Source organism: Cetorhinus maximus, chromosome 2 (genome assembly GCF_964194155.1).
Source record: "Cetorhinus maximus chromosome 2, sCetMax3.hap1.1, whole genome shotgun sequence".
Classification (NCBI taxonomy): domain Eukaryota; kingdom Metazoa; phylum Chordata; class Chondrichthyes; order Lamniformes; family Cetorhinidae; genus Cetorhinus; species Cetorhinus maximus.
In genome coordinates this window covers 182,239,286-182,261,702 of record NC_135880.1, presented here as the reverse complement: position 1 = coordinate 182,261,702, position 22,417 = coordinate 182,239,286, and the positions used below count along the sequence as shown (strand labels likewise).

The 22,417-nt window shown below is 40.9% G+C and overlaps 1 protein-coding gene across 5 annotated transcripts in view; it reads right to left on the bottom strand.

Annotated features, from left to right (window-relative positions):
- The window catches only part of ccdc171 (coiled-coil domain containing 171), a 226,036-nt gene that overhangs the window by 171,763 nt on the left and 31,856 nt on the right, over nucleotides 1-22,417 (bottom strand). For all 5 annotated transcript variants that reach the window (XR_013573484.1, XM_078530317.1, XM_078530309.1 and 2 more), the window contains 2 exons: nucleotides 21,259-21,361; nucleotides 5,697-5,803 (listed from right to left, as the gene is read on the bottom strand). Coding sequence is in view for 4 of the 5 variants with exons in the window: in XM_078530317.1 (XP_078386443.1) it covers nucleotides 5,697-5,803; nucleotides 21,259-21,361 (210 nt within the window). In the remaining variant the exon portion in view is untranslated. The remainder of the gene's footprint in view (nucleotides 1-5,696; nucleotides 5,804-21,258; nucleotides 21,362-22,417) is intronic.

Sequence of the window (22,417 nt, the reverse complement as noted above, 5' to 3'; positions counted from 1 at the left end):
TCACAAAACCTCCTTCAACAGCACCTTGCAAACCCACAACCTCGACAACCTAGAAGGACAAGGGCAGCAAATGCATGGGAACACCACCACCTGCAAGTTCCCCTCCAAGCCACACATCATGCTGACTTGGAAATACATCGCCGTTCCTTCACTGTCACTGGGTCAAAATCCTGGAACTCCCTTCCTAACAGCACAGTGGGTGTACCTACACCACATGGACTACAGCGGTTCAAGGCAGCAGCTCACCACCACTTTCTCAAGAGCAACTGGGGATTGGCAATAAATGCTGGCCCAGCTAGCGATGCCCACATCCCATGAATGAATTAAAAGATAGATTTTAAACTTTCACCGACAAGCAGTAAACTCAGAGATCCACAACGAAGGCCAGAATTTTTCCCTCGTCGGGCAGGGCTGGGGCGGCCGGGAAGCCGACTGCCGCTTGCGAACAGCTCCACACCGCGATTTCATGTGGGCGGGGCAAATAAGGCCCGCCCTGCGTGGATTGCAAGCTACAGTGGGCGAGAGGAGGAGGGGCAGCAGGCCTGGCACGCAGTTCGTGCATGCACGCGAAAGAGCGCTTCAATTGTAGCACTTTTTATAGACAGTAAAAATTTTTTAAAACATGTCCCCTCCTGTGACTCTGTCAAATGAGCTGGGACATGTTTTTAATTCAAAAATCAAGATTTCAGTTAATGTTTATTTGCTTTAGGAAACGTCATCCCGCTTGTGGATGTGGTTTCCTAAAAAATGTAAAGGCTACTTGGCTTTTTTGCCTGCCCGCCAACCATAAGGCTGGATGGGCAGCGTTAATTTGATTTTAATTAGCTTGTTAATGGCTTTAACAGGCCTTTCAATTATCGGCAGGCGCGCAGTCAACTCCAGTGTGCGCCCGCCTAACGAAATATCGCGCGAGTGTGTGCTGATGTCCGGACGCACACCCGACGTAATATTACACTTGGGCGTGTCTGGCGCACACCCGCACGCCGAACAAAATTCTGCCCTAAGTTACCAGCCCAGAAGCAGTTTCAAGTTAAATCATTTGAAACTCCTGAGAGAAAAATCAGTTTTAATTTCCAAAAATCAGTGTAGATTAATTAAGCTTCCATTGTGGTAAGAAATTCAAGGAACAGAATCTCAATGAATTATCTTTCTCTTAAGAGTTGCAAGCTTATTATTTTGCCCACTCGGGTTAGGTGGAACGTTGGCAACTATAAATATACGTTAACGCCTGCTGCTGACTGGAAAGGCACCAGGGACAGTTGTACATTCACTCAATCCACACTGCAGCCATTGGTGCCATGCGCAAATGCTTCTGATGACTTTCCGGTTGGCGGCAGGATGAAATTTGTGCCCAACTCCTGGGCAATTACCTTGATTTTGAAAGAGTTTAAAATAAGGAACAGAAAATGAACGGACACTTCGTGCCTCAGACCCATTCCGCTCTAGGTCCAAAAAGACACCCGGAGGCTTTGAAAGAGAAACAAGCGGCTGCATCTACAGAGGGGTTAAGCCCCTCACACTGAACACCAATCAACTTGTCTCAATCCATAATAAATCAGACCATGAAAATTAACAAAATAAATAGGTTATTTAAATTTTTTGAATGCTATTTTCCCCCAGCATTCTAAGGTTCTGTGCAGGGAGTTCCAACACAGCCTGGGTAGTTCAATGGGACTCTTAATCCCAGGGTCATTGTTTTGAAACCTACATGAGGCAATTAATCTTTTCTTAAATATTTTATTCAATATATTTTTTTTAACATTGATTTTTTTGTCAACATGTTACAATCAATTCTCCACAGTCTTGGAGTTTATTGGAAGTTGGGAATCTCGTTTACTGAAATTTCCCAATTATATCTCTTCATTATTTCCTGAATTATCAGAAGCATGTTTTACACAGGCGACAGCTGATAAATGATGGATAAATTAGATGCAAGATCTTGCAATTGGTTAAGTGCTGCATTGACCTAAAAATGGGTAACTTGAACTTTGTTAGTCTATTACGGCCAACTGACACTCTGACACTGCATCCATCTAGAAAGTGTACCTGGTGTTGTGGTACAAATATTCGCTGCCATAAATACATGCAATTACTTACATGCTTATTCATTTTTTCCAAAAATAGCTCTTTGTTAATTTAAACTGAAAGTAAGATTTAAGGTGATACTTTATTACTTTCAATGACCAGAGCCATTGGGTAAATTTTGCAGCTAAGAGCAATGTACCAGGCAAGGTTTTCCAGCAGCTACCCAGCTTGCCTCGATCTGAAGGGAAGGAAAAACTCTTTCACAAAGGTAAGGCAGGCTGGCATTCACCAATGAGAGGAATCAAAAATATGAGAGTCACAATAACTTAGGGCAAGTGGAATATACAGCACAGAAACAGACTATCCAGCCTAAAAAGTTGAAAATGGTATTCCAGCTCCCCACAAGCCTCCTCCCACCTTGCTTCATAAAACCCTAAACAGCTTATCTTTCTATTCCTTTCTTCATCATATGTTTATCTAGCTTCTGCTTAAATGTATCTGTGCTATTCCCTCAACCACTCCTTGCGGTACCAAGTTCCGTATTCTCACCACTCTCTGGGTAAACAAGTTTCTCCAGAATTCTGATTGGATTTATTAGTAACAAACTGATATTTATGACTTTAGATCTCAGAGGAAAGGATGGTAGAGAAACAAGGGGATTTAAGGAGGGATCTCCAGAGTAAGGAGCTTAGGTCACCAAGGGCACAGCTGTCAAGAGTGCAGTGAAGGGATTGACGGATGCACAGGAGGCCAGATTTGGAGGAACGCACAATTCTTGTTGTGCTTCAAAGCTACAGGATGTTGGAGATTAGGAGAATTTTAAATTTGGTAGCTTAAAAAGACCCAAAAACTTAACAAGAAGACATAGACAGAGATACAGTGGAAAGAAGCAGAATTATCAGGAAAGTTAACTTGAAACAGGACAAGAGATTGATTGGCACAGATAGAACTTAATTACAAAATACTCTCTGCCACCACCAGAACCATTTAATTTGGGAGATATAACAAATATTAGACAGAAGCCATTCACCCTTAGATTGTATTGTTTGTTATAACAATGTAAATAACTTTGATGTTTGCCTTCTATTTGAATGTATATTGGTAAGTGTAACCTTAGCATGAGCCCTGATAGCAAGTATGCAGAACACTATTTTCAGGGTTCATCACATTTAGAATTTTATGAGCAAGCCCGACCATGTGTAATATTCCTTATTGGGCTTTTTGTCATACTGGCCAAAAGATCACCTTAAAGGCATGACCTGCCACAGCTTAAAGGAACAATGGTGCGTTTGTTCAAAATTAGAAAGGAATACAAGGTAATAAATATATAAACTTCAGCAATGTCAATTATATATCATGCAAGTACAGTGTACCTTGATTTTCTGATGGCAAGGTTGGAAATCCTGCTCTAACCCTGTATTTTTGCAATACATTAATTACGCATGGCATGAACAGTTACCTACCACCCAGTTGTACACCACTCAAAACTTTCCACCTCATGACCAGCAACAATCCACTTCTGTGCAATAGTAACACAGGTACCTCAGTCCGAGGGGATTTCAATAGCAAAATTGAGAAGAGTGGAGTGGCTGATAAAACACAAACAGAAAAGGAGAAAGAGCAATTTTTTAACTGGAGAGCCAAATTGCTCACCTGAGAGGGATCTCAATCTACTTTCAAAGGGCAATGCTTTCTGAACATCAAATTCTCTGGGGCCATTGGAGAGTGCGCTTGTGAACATGTTGTCTAAGGTGCAGAACACCACAACCTGTACATGTGTTGTGCCTAAGCATGGAATCAAACCATGAAGAGTGTGGAAAACCCAAGGGTATTTTCAGCAGAATTTTCCATGCTAAAAGCATAAAGCCAATTGTTTTGGCAATTATGAATGCTCAGACTACTAGCATAAAGTCCTTGCTCTTCAATGTCTCTTCCTCCTTGAATAGGCTTGGAGACTGCATGGTGAAAGCTGTTTTTAGGAGTTTCACTAATCTCATTGTTACCAGTTTTGCAATCCGGCAGATCATGTTGAGACGATGTCAACCTGCAGGTCAAGAATGGCCACAAATGTAATTGTTTAGCTCTCAAATAACAATACATTAGTACTGTTTTGCTGCAAGCCACTGATGATTGCACATGTGCAGAAAAGCAGATAGAGCCTTAAGTTGCCAAAATGGCACTTAGACAATGCAGCATGTCAAAGGGGAGAACTGGGGTGGTACACAATAGCAAGATAAACAGATCACATATACAGAAATAAGAATCGTCTGGACTTCAATTGTGCTGTGTCCAGAGTGCGTCCTTAGTGTGGTATCGATTACTTTATCATCAGCTGCCAGAAGTTATGCTTAGCGATTCCACAGGAGTTGGGAAATATGTCACTGAAGCTAAGACAAAACCCAACCAATACAACTGACAATGGTATTGTTGTAGCTTGGGGCATTGAGTCTAATGGATAGCAACAATGGGGAGGGCTGCAGTGGGCTGCCCATCCAACTTTGCCTGTTTTACACAACCCTCAAAAGTTAAAATTATCCCTATTGGATAATGCAAGAACAATAATCAAAAATATTCAAAAGGCTATTTTTATTTTTTTTTTTAAATGCATCTATTGCAATAATAGCTGATACCAGTGTCTTTTTAATCCAACTGCAATATGAGCCAGTCCCTGCTTTACTGCGACACAACTGCAGGGTCAGTCACATGCTGCTGTACATGGATGTCGAGTGGCAGATCATCAGTTAGACACCACAGCTTGCGATTTATTTTCTCTGACAGTTCATTCTTCTTTCTGTCAAACTATTCCCTTTTGCTTTCACTAGAGCCACCCTCCTAGTCTCCTCTCTGCTAACTCTGGCACTGTTTCACAACTAAGAACATTTCTGAGCCAAAGCCTGCTGTGTCAATCCCTCCACACTGCTGGGGATCATGTGACATTTATCTTCATTGGTAACAATTCACCATGGGTTACATGTTCCTAGTTACTTTGAAGTCTCTTGTTCGGCGTCGGCAGAATTTTCATAAAGTATTCACTATACTATTCCACACTCTTGATGCAGAAGGATCAAAAGGTTTCTGGAGCAGTTAGAAATGTAATTATTTTCTCAGTTATCTAACAGTTTCCAATATCCCTCGAAATTCTCACATGACCAAAAACTCCCTAATTTTACTTTTTGAAACAAAGACACAAGTGCAACATTTTGAGCTGCTTGATTAATAACATTCAGAAAGACAATGGGTCACTTTACACACTAATGTGGTAACTGTCATTTTACAATAAGTATTTAAAGAGAGTGTGAATTGCCAGACATTCTGTTCTTAAACATGCAGTTACAATCATGTATACAGCCTGTTGAGCAAATGAGCAATGAAGCATCAAAATATTTCTTCTGCAACCTATTTCACAAAATAAGCATTAGAATCCAGTGAGATGTTCTTAAAAGGTCTTCTAAATTGCTGGTGTGGCCCTGTAATAATGTTTGCTTTTCTTGGATTAAACACTATGGCCACATTTTATGTTGTTTCCTCAGACACCATAGGTATCTGCAAAGCTGTCAATCCTAGACTCCCTGTGGTCACTGAAATCTCTCATGACCTTTGTAATGAGTGGGTAGCACATACTGCTGCAGGCCAAGGGCTGTATCTTAGGCACCAAACAGTGCAAGTGTTACCTCATTAGATGTGTCTTCTAGCCTGCTCTGGTAATCTGTCAAGGTATGTCTCAAATTCTCAAGGACAACAGAGGGGCTTAAGGGTTTTTCTTTGTCCTTGCGACTGCCTAAAGGAAGAAAAGGGAAGACAAGTAAAGCTTTTAAATATTGTGTTATAATACCACAGCTAGAAAATAGATACTATGTCTAAAAACCACTACATTTCACAAACAACTTACAGAATGAGTCAATATCAGTCTTTATCAGTGCATTTATTGATTTACTGAACAAGGAGATATTGCATGCTTAATGAGGTCTGAAGTTATGAAGAGCTTACAGTATAACAAGAATTGCACAACAAGCAAAACATAGAAATAGGGCTAATATTTAAATTGTCATGTTTCAATAAAACAATCTGGTAAATGATGCATTGATCTCATTTCCTCCTTGCAGCTATTCACCAAAATGTAAAATTTGTATGTTAATGTCACCCTGAAACTGCTATAATTCTAATTATATTCTTCTAATTTGTATCAATTGGATCAGGTATGCATTATGATACTGCATCTCTGATTTGCAATGTTAAAAACTTGGCATTTGCTAATCTGTTTAGTCAAACTAACCTGATGAGCAACAGTTACTTTTCATGAATGGGACAAGAAAAAAAGTGTTTCTACAATTCCAAAGGACAGATGGTCAGAGGAAATTACAACGGTGTGTAAATTTGGCATGAACCCAATTTTTATCAAACACATGGTCTTTTCCTGATCCTGTTATATTGAGGAAATTTATGTAAACAATACGGCGCTTGAACAAGTTTGAAAAAAATGCAAAGGCAACCTTTTTCCACAACAACTTGTATTTTAATAATGCTTTTAACAAAGTAAAATATCCAGAGGGCTTGCATATGCAGGTTTGCAAACAAAATATGAAACAAGGCACGTAAAGAGATATTATGGCACATGGCTAAAAGCTTGGTCAAAGGGGTAGGTTTTAAGGGAGTACCTTAAAGGAGGAAAACGAGGTAGGGAGGCCAGAGGATTTTAGGGAGGCACTTCAAGAGGTTGAGTCCTCGGCAGCTGAGACACAGCAGCCAGTGGTGGAAAAATAAAAAAACTTGGGGGGAGGGGGTGCACAAGAGGCCAAAATTGGAGAAACACAGATGGTTGTAAGACAGTGGACTACAGAGGTAGGGAGGAATAGTCATGGAAAAAAGGCTGAGAATTTTAAAATTTGAAGTGTTGCTTAATCAGGAGCCAACGTACGTCAGTGAACACAGGGGTGATGGGTGAACAAGATTTGACGGGAGTTAGGATATCAGCAGCAGAGTTTTGGATGTTCACAAGTTTATGGAGGGTAGAAGATAGAAGTGGTCAGGACCGTGTTGGAATAGTCAAATTTAGAGGTAACAAAAGCATTAATGATGGTTTCAGCAGCAGATGTGCTGAGACTGCCCAACTGCAGCGCTACGTTTCAGTTTTGGAAATAAGATTTTTTAGTGATGCTATGGATATGTGGTCAGAAGCTCTCATCTCAAGGCCAAATACAACACCTCCGTTGTGACAGTTTGGTTCAGCCTCAGAAGATCGCTAGGGAGAAGGGATGGAGTGAGTAGCTAGGGAATGGAGTTTGTGATAGGGACCAAAAACAATGATTTTAGTCTTCCCAATATTTAGTTTGATTAAATTTCAGCTCCCAAATCTGTATGCAAGAGTGGAGTGCATTATAATGCACAGGTGAGATTTCAGGAAGCAGTAGTTTTGTCTATCAGTTGAGATTTCAGAATAAGCAGAATTTAATCATTGTTTTTTTCCCAGTTATATTCACGTGACTAGAGGGAAGAAATAAATCTATTGCTACACCCATAGATGCTACTGTATTTTTCAGTGTTTAAAAGGTTTGAGATTATTGGGAAAATACATTATACCTATAAGCACATATATTAAATTGCCTACTTTAAGTATTACATCCTCACTCTTTGAATGTAGTTTAACCTCCTCATAAAACTAACCATTCTGACATCATTTAGCACCAGTCATCTTGGTAGTTTTCAAGTTTGTTCCAAATCACATCTCAATTATGAGCCAGGAGGAGCACAGGTGGAAAGTTGAAAACAAAGGGGTTTAAAACAAGCACGTTAAAACAGGGATTCTCAAACTGTGGGTTGTGATCCCCAGTGGGATCATGAGATGAGATTTTAGAGTCATGAGTTCAGAGGCAGCAATGGCTGCTGAGCTTGGACTGATTTCTGACTGATGCAAGTCAGGGATTTAAATCCTTGCATTTTTTTTTGTTGGTGGGCGAGGCCTAATGGACTGATCTGAGGCCCGATTGCTGCTGCAAAAAAAAAGCCTGTAAAAAGATAGGTGGTCATTATTTTTTTAAAAAAGCTTGCCTTTTCATCAACTCCCCCCAAGCTCAACTCCTGTTCCCCCAACCCCGATCAAGAGCTAAAGCCATCCCCACCAACAACTGAAGCCTTCCCTTCTGCCCGCTACCCCAAATAATTTTGTACTCCCCAAAATTTTCACTCTAGGGTCACAAAATCTGAGGCATTAAAATGGGGTCACACTGGGAAAAAGTTTGGGAAGCACTGTGTTAACAGTTAAATTGCAAATGTCACCAGATAAGGCAATGAAACCCTCACTCTTTTGTACACGTTAAGCATATATCAGCAAATCGTCTGGATGTTCCAAATTAATTGTGCTTTCACTTGAACTTTCATCTGCATCAAAAAGTTCAAGAAAACACCTAAAGTTTTATTATCCCACTAAGCATGACAAAAAAAAATCTGAAATGGGTACCAATGTCTAAGAGTACCACCTGCACCACAGGGACAAAAATTTGGTATGAACAATCTCCAATTGTACTAGAAAATTATTCCTTTGAAACCCTTCCTCAGTCTTCACAAACATCTATTTGATAAGTTTAAGGCTTGTATTTTGCTTTAGAAGCAAGTAATGGTGAGGCTATCAGCACTCTTATTTATTGAGCAGTAACATCCAGTGCCTACATGAGCAGTTAAATGCAAAAATCAGAAAGTTATTATCAGAGTTGTCCTGCACATTGGAAGCTGTTCAGAGAACATTTACTAGACTAAAAACTGGAAAGGGTGGGTTGCCTCATGAGGAAAGGCTGGACAGGCTAGGCTTGTATCCACTGGGGTTTAGAAGAGCAAGAGGCAACTTGATTGAAACATATAAGATCCTGAAGGACTTGACAGGATGGATGTGGAAAGGATGTTTCCTCTTGTGGAAGGATCTAGAACTAGGGGTCACTGTTTAAAAATAAGGGGTCGCCCATTTAAGACAGATGAAGAAAAATTTCTTCTCTCAGAGGGCTGAGTCACTTTGGAATTCTCTTCCCCAAAAGGTGGTTGAGGCAGTCTTTGAACATCCTTAAGGCAGAAGTAGGTAGATTCTTGATAAGCCAGGAAGCGAAAGGTTATCATGGAAAGGAAGGAATGTGAAGTTGAGGTTAAAATTATATCAGCCATGATCTTATTGAATGGTGGAGCAGGCTTGAGGGGCTAAATGGCCTACTCCTAATTCATGCGTACGTGTGCTTTGCTATAAGGATATCTCACCAAGAGACTCACCATTGAAATACATGGAAGGGGGTGAAGTTGGGCAACTTGCACGATAGACAGCCTGTCATGAAGACATTAATATGTATAATGTTATTGGAAATTATTTTTTAAAATAGAATTCTAGTGGCGGTCTGTGTCTAGGTGTGTGTCTTAATTGGATTAAAGCCAGCTAGTCCGGGTGCTTTAATGTATAGTAGTTTTGAGATGTTAATTGGGTGAACAGTAAAGTGTTCATTTGCATTTGTTGAATAAACCATTCAAGACTGTGGTAAAATCTTGCACCTAGCTAGAAGAAGCCAAACAATGTGTTTATTTTTTCAGCTTACTATCAAATTGGTGCTATGAAAAGGGTTTTATTGTTAGAAGAGCTGAAGTTCAAAAGACCTAGTGCTACAATGGAACATTTACATTCAAAGAGAAAGCTAGGTATGTAAAGAAAGGAGTGTGTGTGTGCAAGAGGCATTTAAGACCTAACCAGCCTGTACGCCTCCAACCAACTTGCAAAGGAACCTCATTTGGAATTTGTACGGTCAAATGTGCTTTGCCTGGTGTCTATTTAAAGTCTATGGGGTACTGTTGCCTTAGTGGAGATTTACCTGGGGGTGATTAATTTGGGGATTTGTTAAAAAGTTTTATAGTAGTAATTTGTAGCCATGTGCATGTGTTTAATTTGTTGTTAAATTAATAAATGTTTAATTTAGTCTTATATAAAAACCACAAGACTCGCTGGTCTTATTCCTACTGAATTCAAAGCCTGCATCTCAAACTTACAAATTGCAAAAATGGATTATGACAGTTGTTTCAAGTTTCCCTCTGGGATTTGAACAAATCAGCCCTTACCATCGGTTGTGTCATAATAATTGGGGGCTTGTCCAGGAATATATTTAATTTTTGATTGGTTTGGAATTGGTGAATCTTAAGGCTATGAATATGAGAAGCACTTTGAACTCAGGAGTTGGTGAGTTTTTTTAGAAGCGGTGAGACTGCAAATAATGACTGTATCCATGGCTAAATCTTTTTTGGAAGTGGAAGATATAACTCTGATTGGCTGACAAAAAGTAACCAAGAGTACATTCACAGAGTCGGCAGGTAAATTGCAATTAGGGTTACCTGTGGGGGCTAGGAAATCAGACATAATTGAAGTCATAGCACAGCATTTCAAATTGGAAGGAATACCTGAGTGTGGTTCACTGGAATGGGCTCAAATTCAGTTGCAAATGAAAACAATTGAATTGGAAACTTGTGTGTAGATGCAGAGGCTGTGGGAAGGGCTTTGAATGAATATTTTGTCTCCGTGTTAACAAAGGAAAGGGAGGATGTAGATATAGTAGTCCAGGAGGAACATTGTGAGATATTGGATGGGATAGTCATAAAGAGAGAGGAAGTACTCGAAGGGCTGAAATCCTTGAAAGTGGATAAGTCACCAGGGCCAGATGAATTGTTTCCGAGGCTGCTGAAGGAAGTCAGGGAGGAGATAGCAGATGCTCGGAGGATGATTTTCCAATCTTCACTAGATACAGGGAAGGTACTGGAGGACTGGAGAAATGCAAACGTAGTTCCATTGTTTAAAAAGGGATCAAAGGAAATGCCAAACAATTATAGGCCAGTTAGTCTTACATCGGTGGTGAGCAAATTAGTAGAATCAATCCTGAGAGATAGGATTAACTGTCATGTGGAAAGGCATGGACTAGTCAGGGATGGTCAGCATGGATTTGTTAAAGGAAGGTCTTGCCTCACAAATTTGACTGAATTCTTTGAGGAAGTGACAAGAAGGGTTGATGAAGGTAGTGCAGTGGATGTTGTGTACATGGATTTTAGCAAAGCATTTGACAAGGTCCCACATGGCAGATTGGTCAGGAAAGTAAAAGCCCATGGGATTCAGGGTAATGTGGCAAACTGGATAAAAGGTTGGCTTTGTAACAGGAAACAAAGGGTAATGGTCGATGGATGCCCTTGCGAATGGAAAGTTGTCTCAAGTGGTGTTCCACAGGGCTCGGTGTTAAGACCCTTGCTGTTTGTGTTATATATTAACGATAATCTCCAAAACGATATAGATGGGTTTGTGGAGTGGGTGGTAAAGTGACAGATGGATTTTAACATAGAGATGTGTGAGGTCATACATTTAGGGAGGTCCAACAGTTACAGTGATTACACAATAAATGGGAATATACTAAGAGGGGTAGATGAAGTGAGAGATCTTGGCGTACAAATACACAGGTCCCTAAGTAGACAAGGTTGTAAAAAAGGCATATGGAATGCTCTCCTTCATTGGCAGAGGTATAGAATATAAAAGTAAGGATATAATGTTGGAATTGTATAAAACACTGGTGAGGCCACAACTGGAGTATTGTGTGCAGTTCTGGTCACCACATTACAGGAAAGGTGTAATAGCTCTGGAGAGAGCGCAGAGGAGGTTTACAAGAATGTTGCCAGGGTTAGAAAAGTGTAGCTACAAGGAGAGATTGGATAGATTGGGGTTATTTTCCTTAGAACAAAGACGGCTGAGAGGTGACTTGATTGAGGTGTACAAAATTATGAGGGGAATAGATAGAGTGGACAGGATAAAATTGTTTCCCTTGACGGAGAATTCTAGAAGCAGGGGACATAGATTCAAGATAAGTGGCAGAAGGTATACGGGGAACATGAGGAAAAACTTTTTTTACGCAGAGGGTATTGGGTGTCTGGAATTCATTGCCCAAGTTGGTGGTAGAGGCAGACACTTTAAACTCTTTTAAAAAGTACCTGGATCTGCACCTTAAGTGCTGTAGGCTGCAGGGCTATGGGCCGGGTGCAGGAAGGTGGGATTAGAAAGGGCACCTGGGTGTCCTCAGGCTGGCATGGACAAGACGGGCCGAATGGCCTCCTTCTGTGCTGTAACTTTTCTATGGTTCTACAGGAGGAAAGGAAAGAGACAGGGCATTCAAAAGGGAACAGGCAGGAAAGAGAAAGAAAACAGGAAAAGGAATTAGAAATGGCGAAGAGAGAGAGAATTCCAACTGAAAATGTTGGCAATTAAAAATGAGACGCCAGGAGGTGAGGAAGGACTTATCTCCTGAGTAGAACCCAGTGGGGAGCTGTTTAAATTTGTACAAGCTCTTCCAAGGTTTGAGGAAGAAGATATTGAAGCATTTTTGATTTCATTTGAGAAGACAGCTAAACAGATGAAATGGCCACAGGAAAATTGGACATTATTGTTACAGTCCAGGTTGGTGGGTAGAGTGCATGAGGTATATGCTTCGCTATCTGAAGAGGTATCGGTGAATTATGATATGGTAAGAAAGGCTATTCTGAGTGTATATGAGTTGGTTCCTGAGGCATACAGGCAGAAATGTAGGAATATGAGAAAATAGCCTGGCAAACAACACAGCCTTTACCATTGGTTGTGCCATAATACAGCCACTAAACTAGAAAGTTAGGGCCATTCCAGTGAGAGTGAATGTTTGAATGGCACGATCCAATGAAATCCAGGCCAACTCCCAACAGACCTGTAAATTTGGGATATGATTCCTCAGTCTTAAGTTACTAGTTCTAGGAACAGCAGTTATAGTGAGTCACTACTGGGTTTTCCAGAGGAAGAGAAAGAGGGCATATGATTCTTTCTTGCTTATATCACCTAAATTGGGGAATTAAACTTCCTCTGGATAAAAATAAGCACTGTCTCAAAAGGCTAGATGACATCAAATCCCAGAGATAGTGCATATTTCAATTAAAATATCATTGTCCATTTATTTAAAGAGCTTACATTCAACTTCACAGAATCAAATTAATAGACAAAAGAGGGGCTAATATACAGAAGACATCTTTAACTAAATAAATTAGAGGTAACAAAATGAGAACAATCTATAAATACAGTGGGGCCTCCATTATAAAAATGACTTGTTTAAAAAAATATTTAGAGAATCCAAAGGCAGGATATCACCAGGGTTGAAACAAAGGATGAAAATATGAGGCAAATCAGGAAGTAATTAGCTGATGCCAAACTTGAAGAGTATACCAAGAGGAAAAGACTGAAAGAGATAAATTCCACAGTATAGAGATCTTGAGAAAAAAGAAGCGTTAGAGCCTGTGTAATGAATCTTGCTTTCAAAAAAGCACAATGTTTTTTGCATACTGAAAGGGGGAAGCACATATTTGGAGCTTAGAACTAGAAAGCAAAATATAGGAGAACTGGGTATTGTACTATTTACAATATTTTGTTGCCTCTAATTTGATTAGTCAAACATACCTTCAATTATTGGCAGGGGCAAACATATCTTCAATTATTGGCAGGGGTACTGACTAGATAAAGTCAATAAATGTGAAAGAACATGACCAGAAGCCAAAGGAGAAAGAGGAGTCTCCCATCAGACAAGTCATTTTTTCCTTGTCTGAGATGTCAGATAGAGGTTAGTGCTCAGGTGTTTGACGAACCTGGCTTCACCCACCACTGCACTCCCCACCCCAAGTTCAGAAAGGAAAAGTGATAATTGGCCAGAAGGACGAAACCAAGCCTCGGAAGTTCTTTAACAGCAAGTTCATTGAGGCATTCAAGGCTATGGAAGCCAAAATTAAAACTCATATTCTATTGTTCATGTCCTTCCATGGACTCAACCCTACCCTATGGCTGTAATCTCCTTCAGTCCTACAGCACCTGGTCTTTCCATTCAAAAACAAAAATAAAAATACCTGAAAAACTCAGCAGGTCTGACAGCATCTGCGGAGAGGAACAGAGTTAACGTTTCGAGTCCGTATGACTCTTCAACAGAACTAAGGAAAAATAGAAGAGGTGAAATATAAGCTGGTTTAAGGGGGGGTGGGACAGGTAGAGCTGGATAGAGGGCCAGTGATAGGTGGAGATTGCCAAAAGGTGGAATCGACAAAAGGACAAAGAGATGTTGACGGTGGTGATATTAGCTAAAAAAAGTGCGAATAGGTGACATTAAGGGTAGAAAGCAGGACGAGCAAGGTACAGATAGCCCTAGTGGAGGTGGGGTGGGGGGAAGGGATCGAAATAGGCTAATAGGTAGAGATAAAACAATGGATGGAAATACATTTAAAAATAATGGAAATAGGTGGGGAAAGAAAAATCTATATAAATTATTGGAAGAAAGGGGGATCGGAAAGGGGGTGGGGATGGAGGAGACAGTTCATGACCTAAAGTTGTTGAACTCAATATTCAGTCGGGAAGGCTGTAAAGTGCCTAGTCGGAAGATGAGATGCTGTTCCTCCAGTTGAGCTTCACTGGAACATTGCAGCAGGCCAAGGACAGACATGTGGGCATGAGAGCAGGGTGGTGTGTTGAAATGGCAAGCGACAGGGAGGTCTGGGTCATGCTTGCGGACAGACCGAAGGTGTTCTGCAAAGCGGTCACCCAGTCTGCATTTGGTCTCTTCGATGTAGAGGAAACCGCATTGGAAGCAGCGAATGCAGTAGACTAAATTGAGGGAAGTGCAAGTGAAATGCTGCTTCACTTGAAAGGAGTGTTTGGGCCCTTGGACGGTGAGGAGAGGGGAAGTAAAGGGGCACGTGTTGCACCTTCTGCAATTGCATGGGAAGGTGCCATGGGAGGGGGTTGATGTGTAGGGGGTGATGGAGGAGTGGACCAGGGTGTCCCAGAGGGAACGATCCCTGCGGAATGCTGCCGGGGGGGTGAAGGGAAGATGTATTTGGTAGTAGCATCATGCTGGAGTTGGCAGTAATGGCGGAGGGTGATCTTTTGAATGCGGAGGCTGGTGAGGTGATAAGTGAGGACAAGGGGGACCCTATCACGATTCTGGGAGGGAGAGGAAAGTGTGAGGGCGGATGCGCGGGAGATGGGCCGGACCCGGTTGAGGGCCCTGTCAACCACCGTGGGTGGAAAACCTCGGTTAGGGAAGAAGGAAGACATGTCAGAGGAACTGTTTTTGAAAGTGGCATCATCAGAACAGATGCGACGGAGGCGAAGGAACTGAGAGAATGGGATGGAGTCCTTACAGAAAGTGGGGTGTGAGGAGCTGTAGTCGAGCTAGCTGTGGGAGTCGGTAGGCTTGTAATGAATATTGGTGGACGGTCTATCACCAGAAATTGAGACAGAGAGGTCAAGGAAGGGAAGGAAAGTGTCAGAGATGAACCATGTGAAAATGATGGAGGGGTGGAAATTGGAAGCAAAATTAATCAAATTTTTCCAGGTCCAGACGAGAGCATGAAGCAGCACCGAAGCAGTCATCGATGTACCGGAGAAAGAGTTGTGGGAGGGGGCAGGAGTAGGGCTGGAACAAGGAATGTTGCACGTACTCCATAAAGAGACAGGCATAACTGGGGCCCATGCAGGGTACCCATAGCCACATATTTTATTTGGAGGAAGTTAGAGGAGTTTAAGGAGAAATTGTTCAGTGAGGGAACAAGTTCAGCCAGACGGAGGAGAGTAGTGGTGGATGGGGATTGTTCGGACCTCTGTTCGAGGAAGAAGCAGAGAGCCCTCAGACCATCCCGGTGGGGGATGGAGGCGTAGAGGGATTGGACATCCTTGGTGAAGAGGAGGCGGTTGGGGCCAGGGAACTGGAAATTGTTGATATAATGTAGGGTGTCAGAGGAATTGTGGATGTAGGTGGGAAGGGACTGGACAAGGGGAGAGAGAATGGAGTCAAGATAGCAAGAAATGAGTTCCATGGGGCAGGAACAGGCTGACACGATCGGTCTGCCGGGACAGTCCTGTTTGTGGATTTTGGGTAGGAGGTAGAAGCGGGCCATCCGAGGTTGGAAGACTATGAGGTTGGAAGCTGTGGAAGGAAGATCTCCAAGAGGAGATGAAGTCAGTAACAGTCCTGGAAACAATGGCTTGATGTTCAGTGGTGGGGTCATGGTCCAGGGGGTGGTAGGAGGAAGTGTCTTTCAATTGACGCTCAGCCTCTGCGAGGTAGAGGTCAGTGCACCAGACAACAACAGCACCACCCTTGTCAGCAGGTTTGATGACAATGTCAGGGTTGGACCTGAGAGAACGGAGTGCAGCAAATTCAGAGAGAGACAGGTTAGAGTGGGTGAGAGGAGCAGAGAAATTGAGATGACTGATGTCACGGAGACAGTTCTCAATGAAAAGATCAAGAGAAGGTAAGAATCCAGAAGGAGGGGTCCAGGTGGAGGGAGAATATTGGAGGTAGGTAAAAGGATCCGTTGAACGGGGAAAGGACTCCTGCCCAAAGAAGTGAGCACGGAGACGAAGGCGGCAGAAGAAGAGTTCAGCATCGTGCCGAGCCCGAAATTCATTGAGATGAGGGCATAAGGGTATAAAACTGAGTCCTTTGCTGAGCACTGAACGTTCAGCATCAGAGAGGGGAAGATCAGGGGATATGGTGAATACACGGCCGGGGCTGGGATTAAAAGACGGGGTTGGGACAGAGGGACGGGCTTTGGTCTTTCCATTCCTCTGACTCTAGATCTTTATGTGTCTACCCCCACCTCCTCTCATTGCACCAGCAGCAGCACCTGTGCCTTCAATTGCCAAGGCCCCACATGCCTCCATGACCACACTTCATGTCTCTCGCTCCTTTTTTAAGACTCTTCTTCACATCCATCTCTTTGGTCAAGCTTTTGGCCACCCGCCCAAATCATCCCTTTTTCTAAGTTAAAGATCCTAAATGGTGTGTTAGCCATGGATCAATTGGTAGCAACTTACCTCTGAAAAAAATTCTGGGTTCAAGTCTGATGCCAGGACTTCACAAAAACCAAGGCTGACACTCCAATACAGGACTGAGGGGCAGTCTTTCAGATGGGACGTTAAACCAAGACCCCATCTGCCTGTTTGGGTTGATATAAAAGATACCATGGCACTATTTTGAAGAAGAACAGGGCATTTAATCCTGGTGTCCTGGCCAATATTTATCCCTCAATCAACATCATAAAAAACACAGATCATTTGGTAACTACCACATTGCTGTTTGTAGGAGTTTGCTGAGTACAAATTAGTAGCCATGTTTCCTACATTGTAACAGTGACTTCACTTCTATACTTCATTGAGTGTAAAGCACTTTGTGATGTCCAGTGCTCATGAGAGCACTACATAAAAGCAAGTCTTTCTTCCTTTAAGTAAATGCAGCTTGTCTTTCTTGGGGATCTGATAAACACAGTTGAATGTGAATTCTTTCTTCCTTAAATCCAATGAATCTATTCAGAATGGTTATAGCTTTCAAGTTACAAGCTGCTTTCTTTGCTTTGAATCTAGCAGGATTGAGCCTTAAAAACAGAAACTCTGTTGGGGTAGGTTGAAAGGGAAATCATGATGTATACAGACAACGCTTTCCCGTATAATGCAACTTATTTCCTGTCAGCATTTACAGTAATCTTGCAGAGAACATTAGGAACGACCTTGCAACAATGAAAAGTATCATTAATAATTACTAAGAGGGATACTACTGATGCCTGAAATGATAGGGCAGCTTTATCAGTAATTACAAACTTAACCTACTGTTTTAAATCTTAAGTGGACAAGGTGCAAAAAATCTTTCCAAATGAATTAACATAATAGCTTAACTTAACATACAATTAACAAAGAAAAAATATTTAAATCAAAATTATCCTCTTTTATCAGATACGGGACATTTTTGAAAATATTAACCATCCTTCCAGCCTCATGTGAAAGAAAAACAGTTGAAGGAGACAATTTGAATACAATATTTACTTATTGAGCTGACCTGCCAAATAGAAGGGCACAGTGACTTCATAACATCATCAGGCATTAATAAATGTAGCTGCTGTCCTGGGCTTTACAGCATGGACTGTATCAATTTTTTTAAGGAGCACTTTGAACAGATATTCCATCCTTCTAATAAAGAAGAATGTGTAACATTCTGGTCTAATTTTTCCATTCCTCTTAAACAGAGAACCCATAGCTTTGAAGCACAAAGAGGCTCTGTTGGAATGACCCCAAGGCTTTCAAAAGTGGCATGTATAAGCATGAGGTTTTGCACCAGTTCAAGTTAAGATTTATCAAAATTCACTAGGAAACTGTTCCTAAAAGATGGGAAGACCTGACTGTACTGCAATTCCCAATGTCTATTCATACTCATCTAACTTGGTATAGACATCGCAAGGATAAGTATGGATGTTAGAAGCCATTTGGCCCATCACATCTTTTCTTAAAAACCTATCACATATAATTATCAAGCAGAAACCACTTTAGATACAAAACATTAAAAACAATTGATGTTTTGCGGTTTCTTGGTGAATAAAAATACTTCTGAGCTTAGTTAGCTATTGAGCTTGACTTCAAATTGAATTTTCTCAAATGATTGCTCATCACTGGCAACAGGTCCTTGCATAATATTAGGATGGGATTTGGTTATGTGAAACTTAACATTTCAGTTATTATCGTAGCCTATTTTTAACTTAAGGTTGCTTAATTTAAATTAGTTGACTGCTGAGGTACAGTGGTTGTGTTACTGGACTAGTATTGCACAGGCCTGAACTAAAAAAAAACAATAAATTTCAACTTTGTTGTGTTATTAACATTTAATTCAAAGTTTTGGGCAAATCTAATTATTAGCAGACAAAATGGTAAAATCAATGGCATTAACTGCTGCAGTACCAGATTTAAGTAACATGTATAATTATTCTGCTATTACTCTTGTCGCTTCCAGAACACAGGAAGGAAAATATATGTCTATATCATCCTGGCTACTTTTTAAAAAAATGATCATTTTATAATGAACAAATGGCTGAGCTGAAAATGGCCACCATTGACCACATGATGACAGTTCTGGAAGTTTCTGAGCAGTTTAAACATGGACAAAGGCTAACACATCAAACTCCTGGAATGTAACACTCCTTGCATTGTATAAACATTTCAGCCAAGCCAATACAAAGGATAGTAGACGAGATGTCTGCACAAGCCAGCTACGGACAAAGGCAGAGCCATTTGTGACTCATCTCCAACGATGTGCTTATGGTTCTATAGTTACCTGCTCAAAACACAATGGATTTTAACAAGAGGCCTTGTTCACTGAACAGCTTGACCTGAAACCACCCTATCGCGTGACTGAGACTTGAGCTGTTTGAATTGCTTTAATTATACAGCTTTTAGATTCCATCTTCAGTCTGCTGTTCAACATGACAGGCAGGCCATACAGCAGCAAGCTCTGGCCAGGTTGGACAACTGGCCCCTATCTAACCTGACTCTGCTGGGAAGATTTTGTACTATTGCCTACAGAACTGAGTCAATCTCTGCCTGCCTACTTCACCTTGGGACATCAACACCACCAGAAAAGCAAATCTTACACCACCGGTCGTCAGCCAGCCGAACTCTGCGAAAGAATTCCTCATTGGATTTTGATTCTGGACTCATGTGAAACCATAATTCTCATTTTTATCATGGTGTCTGCCTTGAACCACTTTATTTCCCTTATCCCGCTTATATTGCAGGAATGCAAAAATGGGCATGTGTGTGTGTCTGTGTGTATAAAATAAACCAACCCTCTTATTTTACCTTATCTAGGGTTCACTGTGGGGTTATTAATAGAGGATTTGATCACTCTAAGCCAAAGGGTTGGGGAACATACGCCACCTCTTGTAAAAGGTGGAATTCAAAAATCAAAAACACCTTTCTGTTTACGGACGGGTAGTGAATGGAGAAATCAAGGCTGTTCTAAATTAAACCCCCTCCTGTCCATAGCACTGTCTTATGATTATATCAGTAATGTAACCTGACAATAAGCTATTAGCTCCGAAAGATATGAATATGCTGGTTTCAGCAAATCAGAGTTCAAAATAAATGAATGACTTCTTAAAAAAAAAAAGGATTTAGTCTTTAAAAATCACCAATAAAAATTATAACATTAGGAATACTTCATTTGGCAACACCAAAATCACTAACCTTGAATATTCATATGGAATATCATATACTGCAGACAATTTTACAAAAATATGTTATAATTCACCTTCAAGTGTCTGGCCTCTCTGAAGAAGAATTCACCTTGACTTCATGTCTGAGGCAATGCAAGCAATGAGGGAGGCGGAGAGCCAAGGTTAAATGACAAAACATCACACTTCTGCACCTAGCCCCGGAAATGTAATTAAAGTGGAGCTCCCAATCAGTAGGCCTCCCAACCACCTTATGCTGGATTTATAACGTTTTTTTTTAAATCACATATTATTGGGTTGGTATTTTACTGATGAATGCAACAGCTTTCCTGGAACATTCTTTAACAACTGCATCGACACAAAGAATGCTGATTGAGACAAACTCTCAGTAAATGTGGCAAAGACAGAAATTTTACTAGATTCCTCATTGTAGAATACCTTTTCACTGCAGCAGTGTCCCACTGACTCCTCTGAGTATGGAATAAAAGTATGTCTTTTGCTGCAAAAATGCTCGCTACAACTAACCACATGCAGTAACTATTTAAAAAGTCTATTTAATGCAACACAGGTTGCTTTCAACAGAATCTTTAGGCCACAAATCCAAAAAAAAAATGCAAACCGCACTAAACCATGGATTATCTACTGAAATGTAAACATTAATCAGTACACTAAAAGAATGTCACACATAACCCATAGTGGAAAAGTTTTCCAATGCCTCACATACAATATTCACTTCTATTCTTTTAAATGCTGAGGTAACAACACTCATTGTTGTCCTAAATAACCTTCCTGAATTGGCAACTACTAAGTTGCTCGAGATGCTGCAATATTTTGGCTCGAGTTACATAAAAAACATCTGGTTCCTTTCCATGTATTTTACTTAGAAATCTGTGAGGGCCTCTGTTCCCTGCAGGAATTATAAGCCAGCAAGCTCACTCTTTACTGCCTGTCAAGCTGACCCTGGCACTTGTAAATCAAGCTCTGGCTCTACAGCACCAGACCTACATTCTGTCACCTTTTCTCAGCCTGCTTGGCCACTGCACTGCTGTGAGGACCACTCTTATCTTGTCATCAGATCATTGCATGTTGAGAAGAGGGATTACAGCGGCATCTGCAGAATTCCCACAATGCAGTGGCTCTTGGAACACTGACAGCTGCATCTGTCATTTCATACCATCAACTAACCTGACGTCCGTAGGCCTGACACAGCAAAATTGTCCAAAAGGAGTTCTAGCTCTCTCATGCTGCCCCCGTATGTCTCTTCCAGGAAAGCCTGCCGTTTCTTTGCCTTATAGGAAGATAATTAAAACGTTACTGCAATAAATATGCTTCTGCACCTAAGGATTGAATAGTATTTACGGATTAAAACACGACCAAAAATGTTCACATTTGAAAGCACTTATCAGGAAAATAAATTCTCTCAAATGCAAGACCTTACTTTGTTACCCTAACCAAATGAACATATGTAAGTATATATTTTTTAAAATCTGTACAGTGTAACCATTAAAATATTTAATAATTTATCACAATGCAGCCCAGAAATAGTTCTGTACATTAATCTTTAGTTACAGCATGTGGAACAGAGTGGACATTTAACTTCAACATCAAGTAGCCGCATCAGCAGCTGAAAATACCTGGAGAAATATTTGCTTCCACTGGAAATGAAATAATTAAATCTGCTGTTCTGGTATAATATTTCAAAAGCACCACTTTACTTAAAAAGTTATGTACTTTTTTGGTGAGATTTAAGTTACAGAGGCCATTACGATGACCGTGTGTCAAATTATATATGGGCGTAGCAATCTTGTACTATACTGCTTGCCTTTTTTATTAAAAAGCACCCTTCATTGTTAAAAGGTAGAGATTCCAGTATCCCATAACAAATCAACCACATTAAAATAAAATCATCCTAAATGTGAAATATATTTACTTGTTAAATGGTGAAAAATTGAACCTATAAAGACTCTAGACAGCTTTTCACAGCTGGGAGCACAGGTGAGCAAACTGCACAGTTCTGTGACTCATTTCCAACAGGAGATACAGTTTTACTGGGCAGGTGACCTTTGCAAATATTCTCCTCCCATAGCAAGTAATCCTGTTTGCTGCTCAAAGAGTGAGGGGGTGCAGACTTGAATGGATATGGCGGAAAACTGCTTTAGCCATTCACCGCCAGATCTGCTTGGGCCACAAAGTACTAACAGATCCTGTGTTCATTTAATGGTTTCAGTCTTCCCAATAGTTAATTCCGGGCTTCATCTCCTTCCTGCCAAGTCAACCAAATCTCAAGTATTTATTCACTTACATTTTCATTATATGTTATGAAGGTGTGTCACATAAAATATTA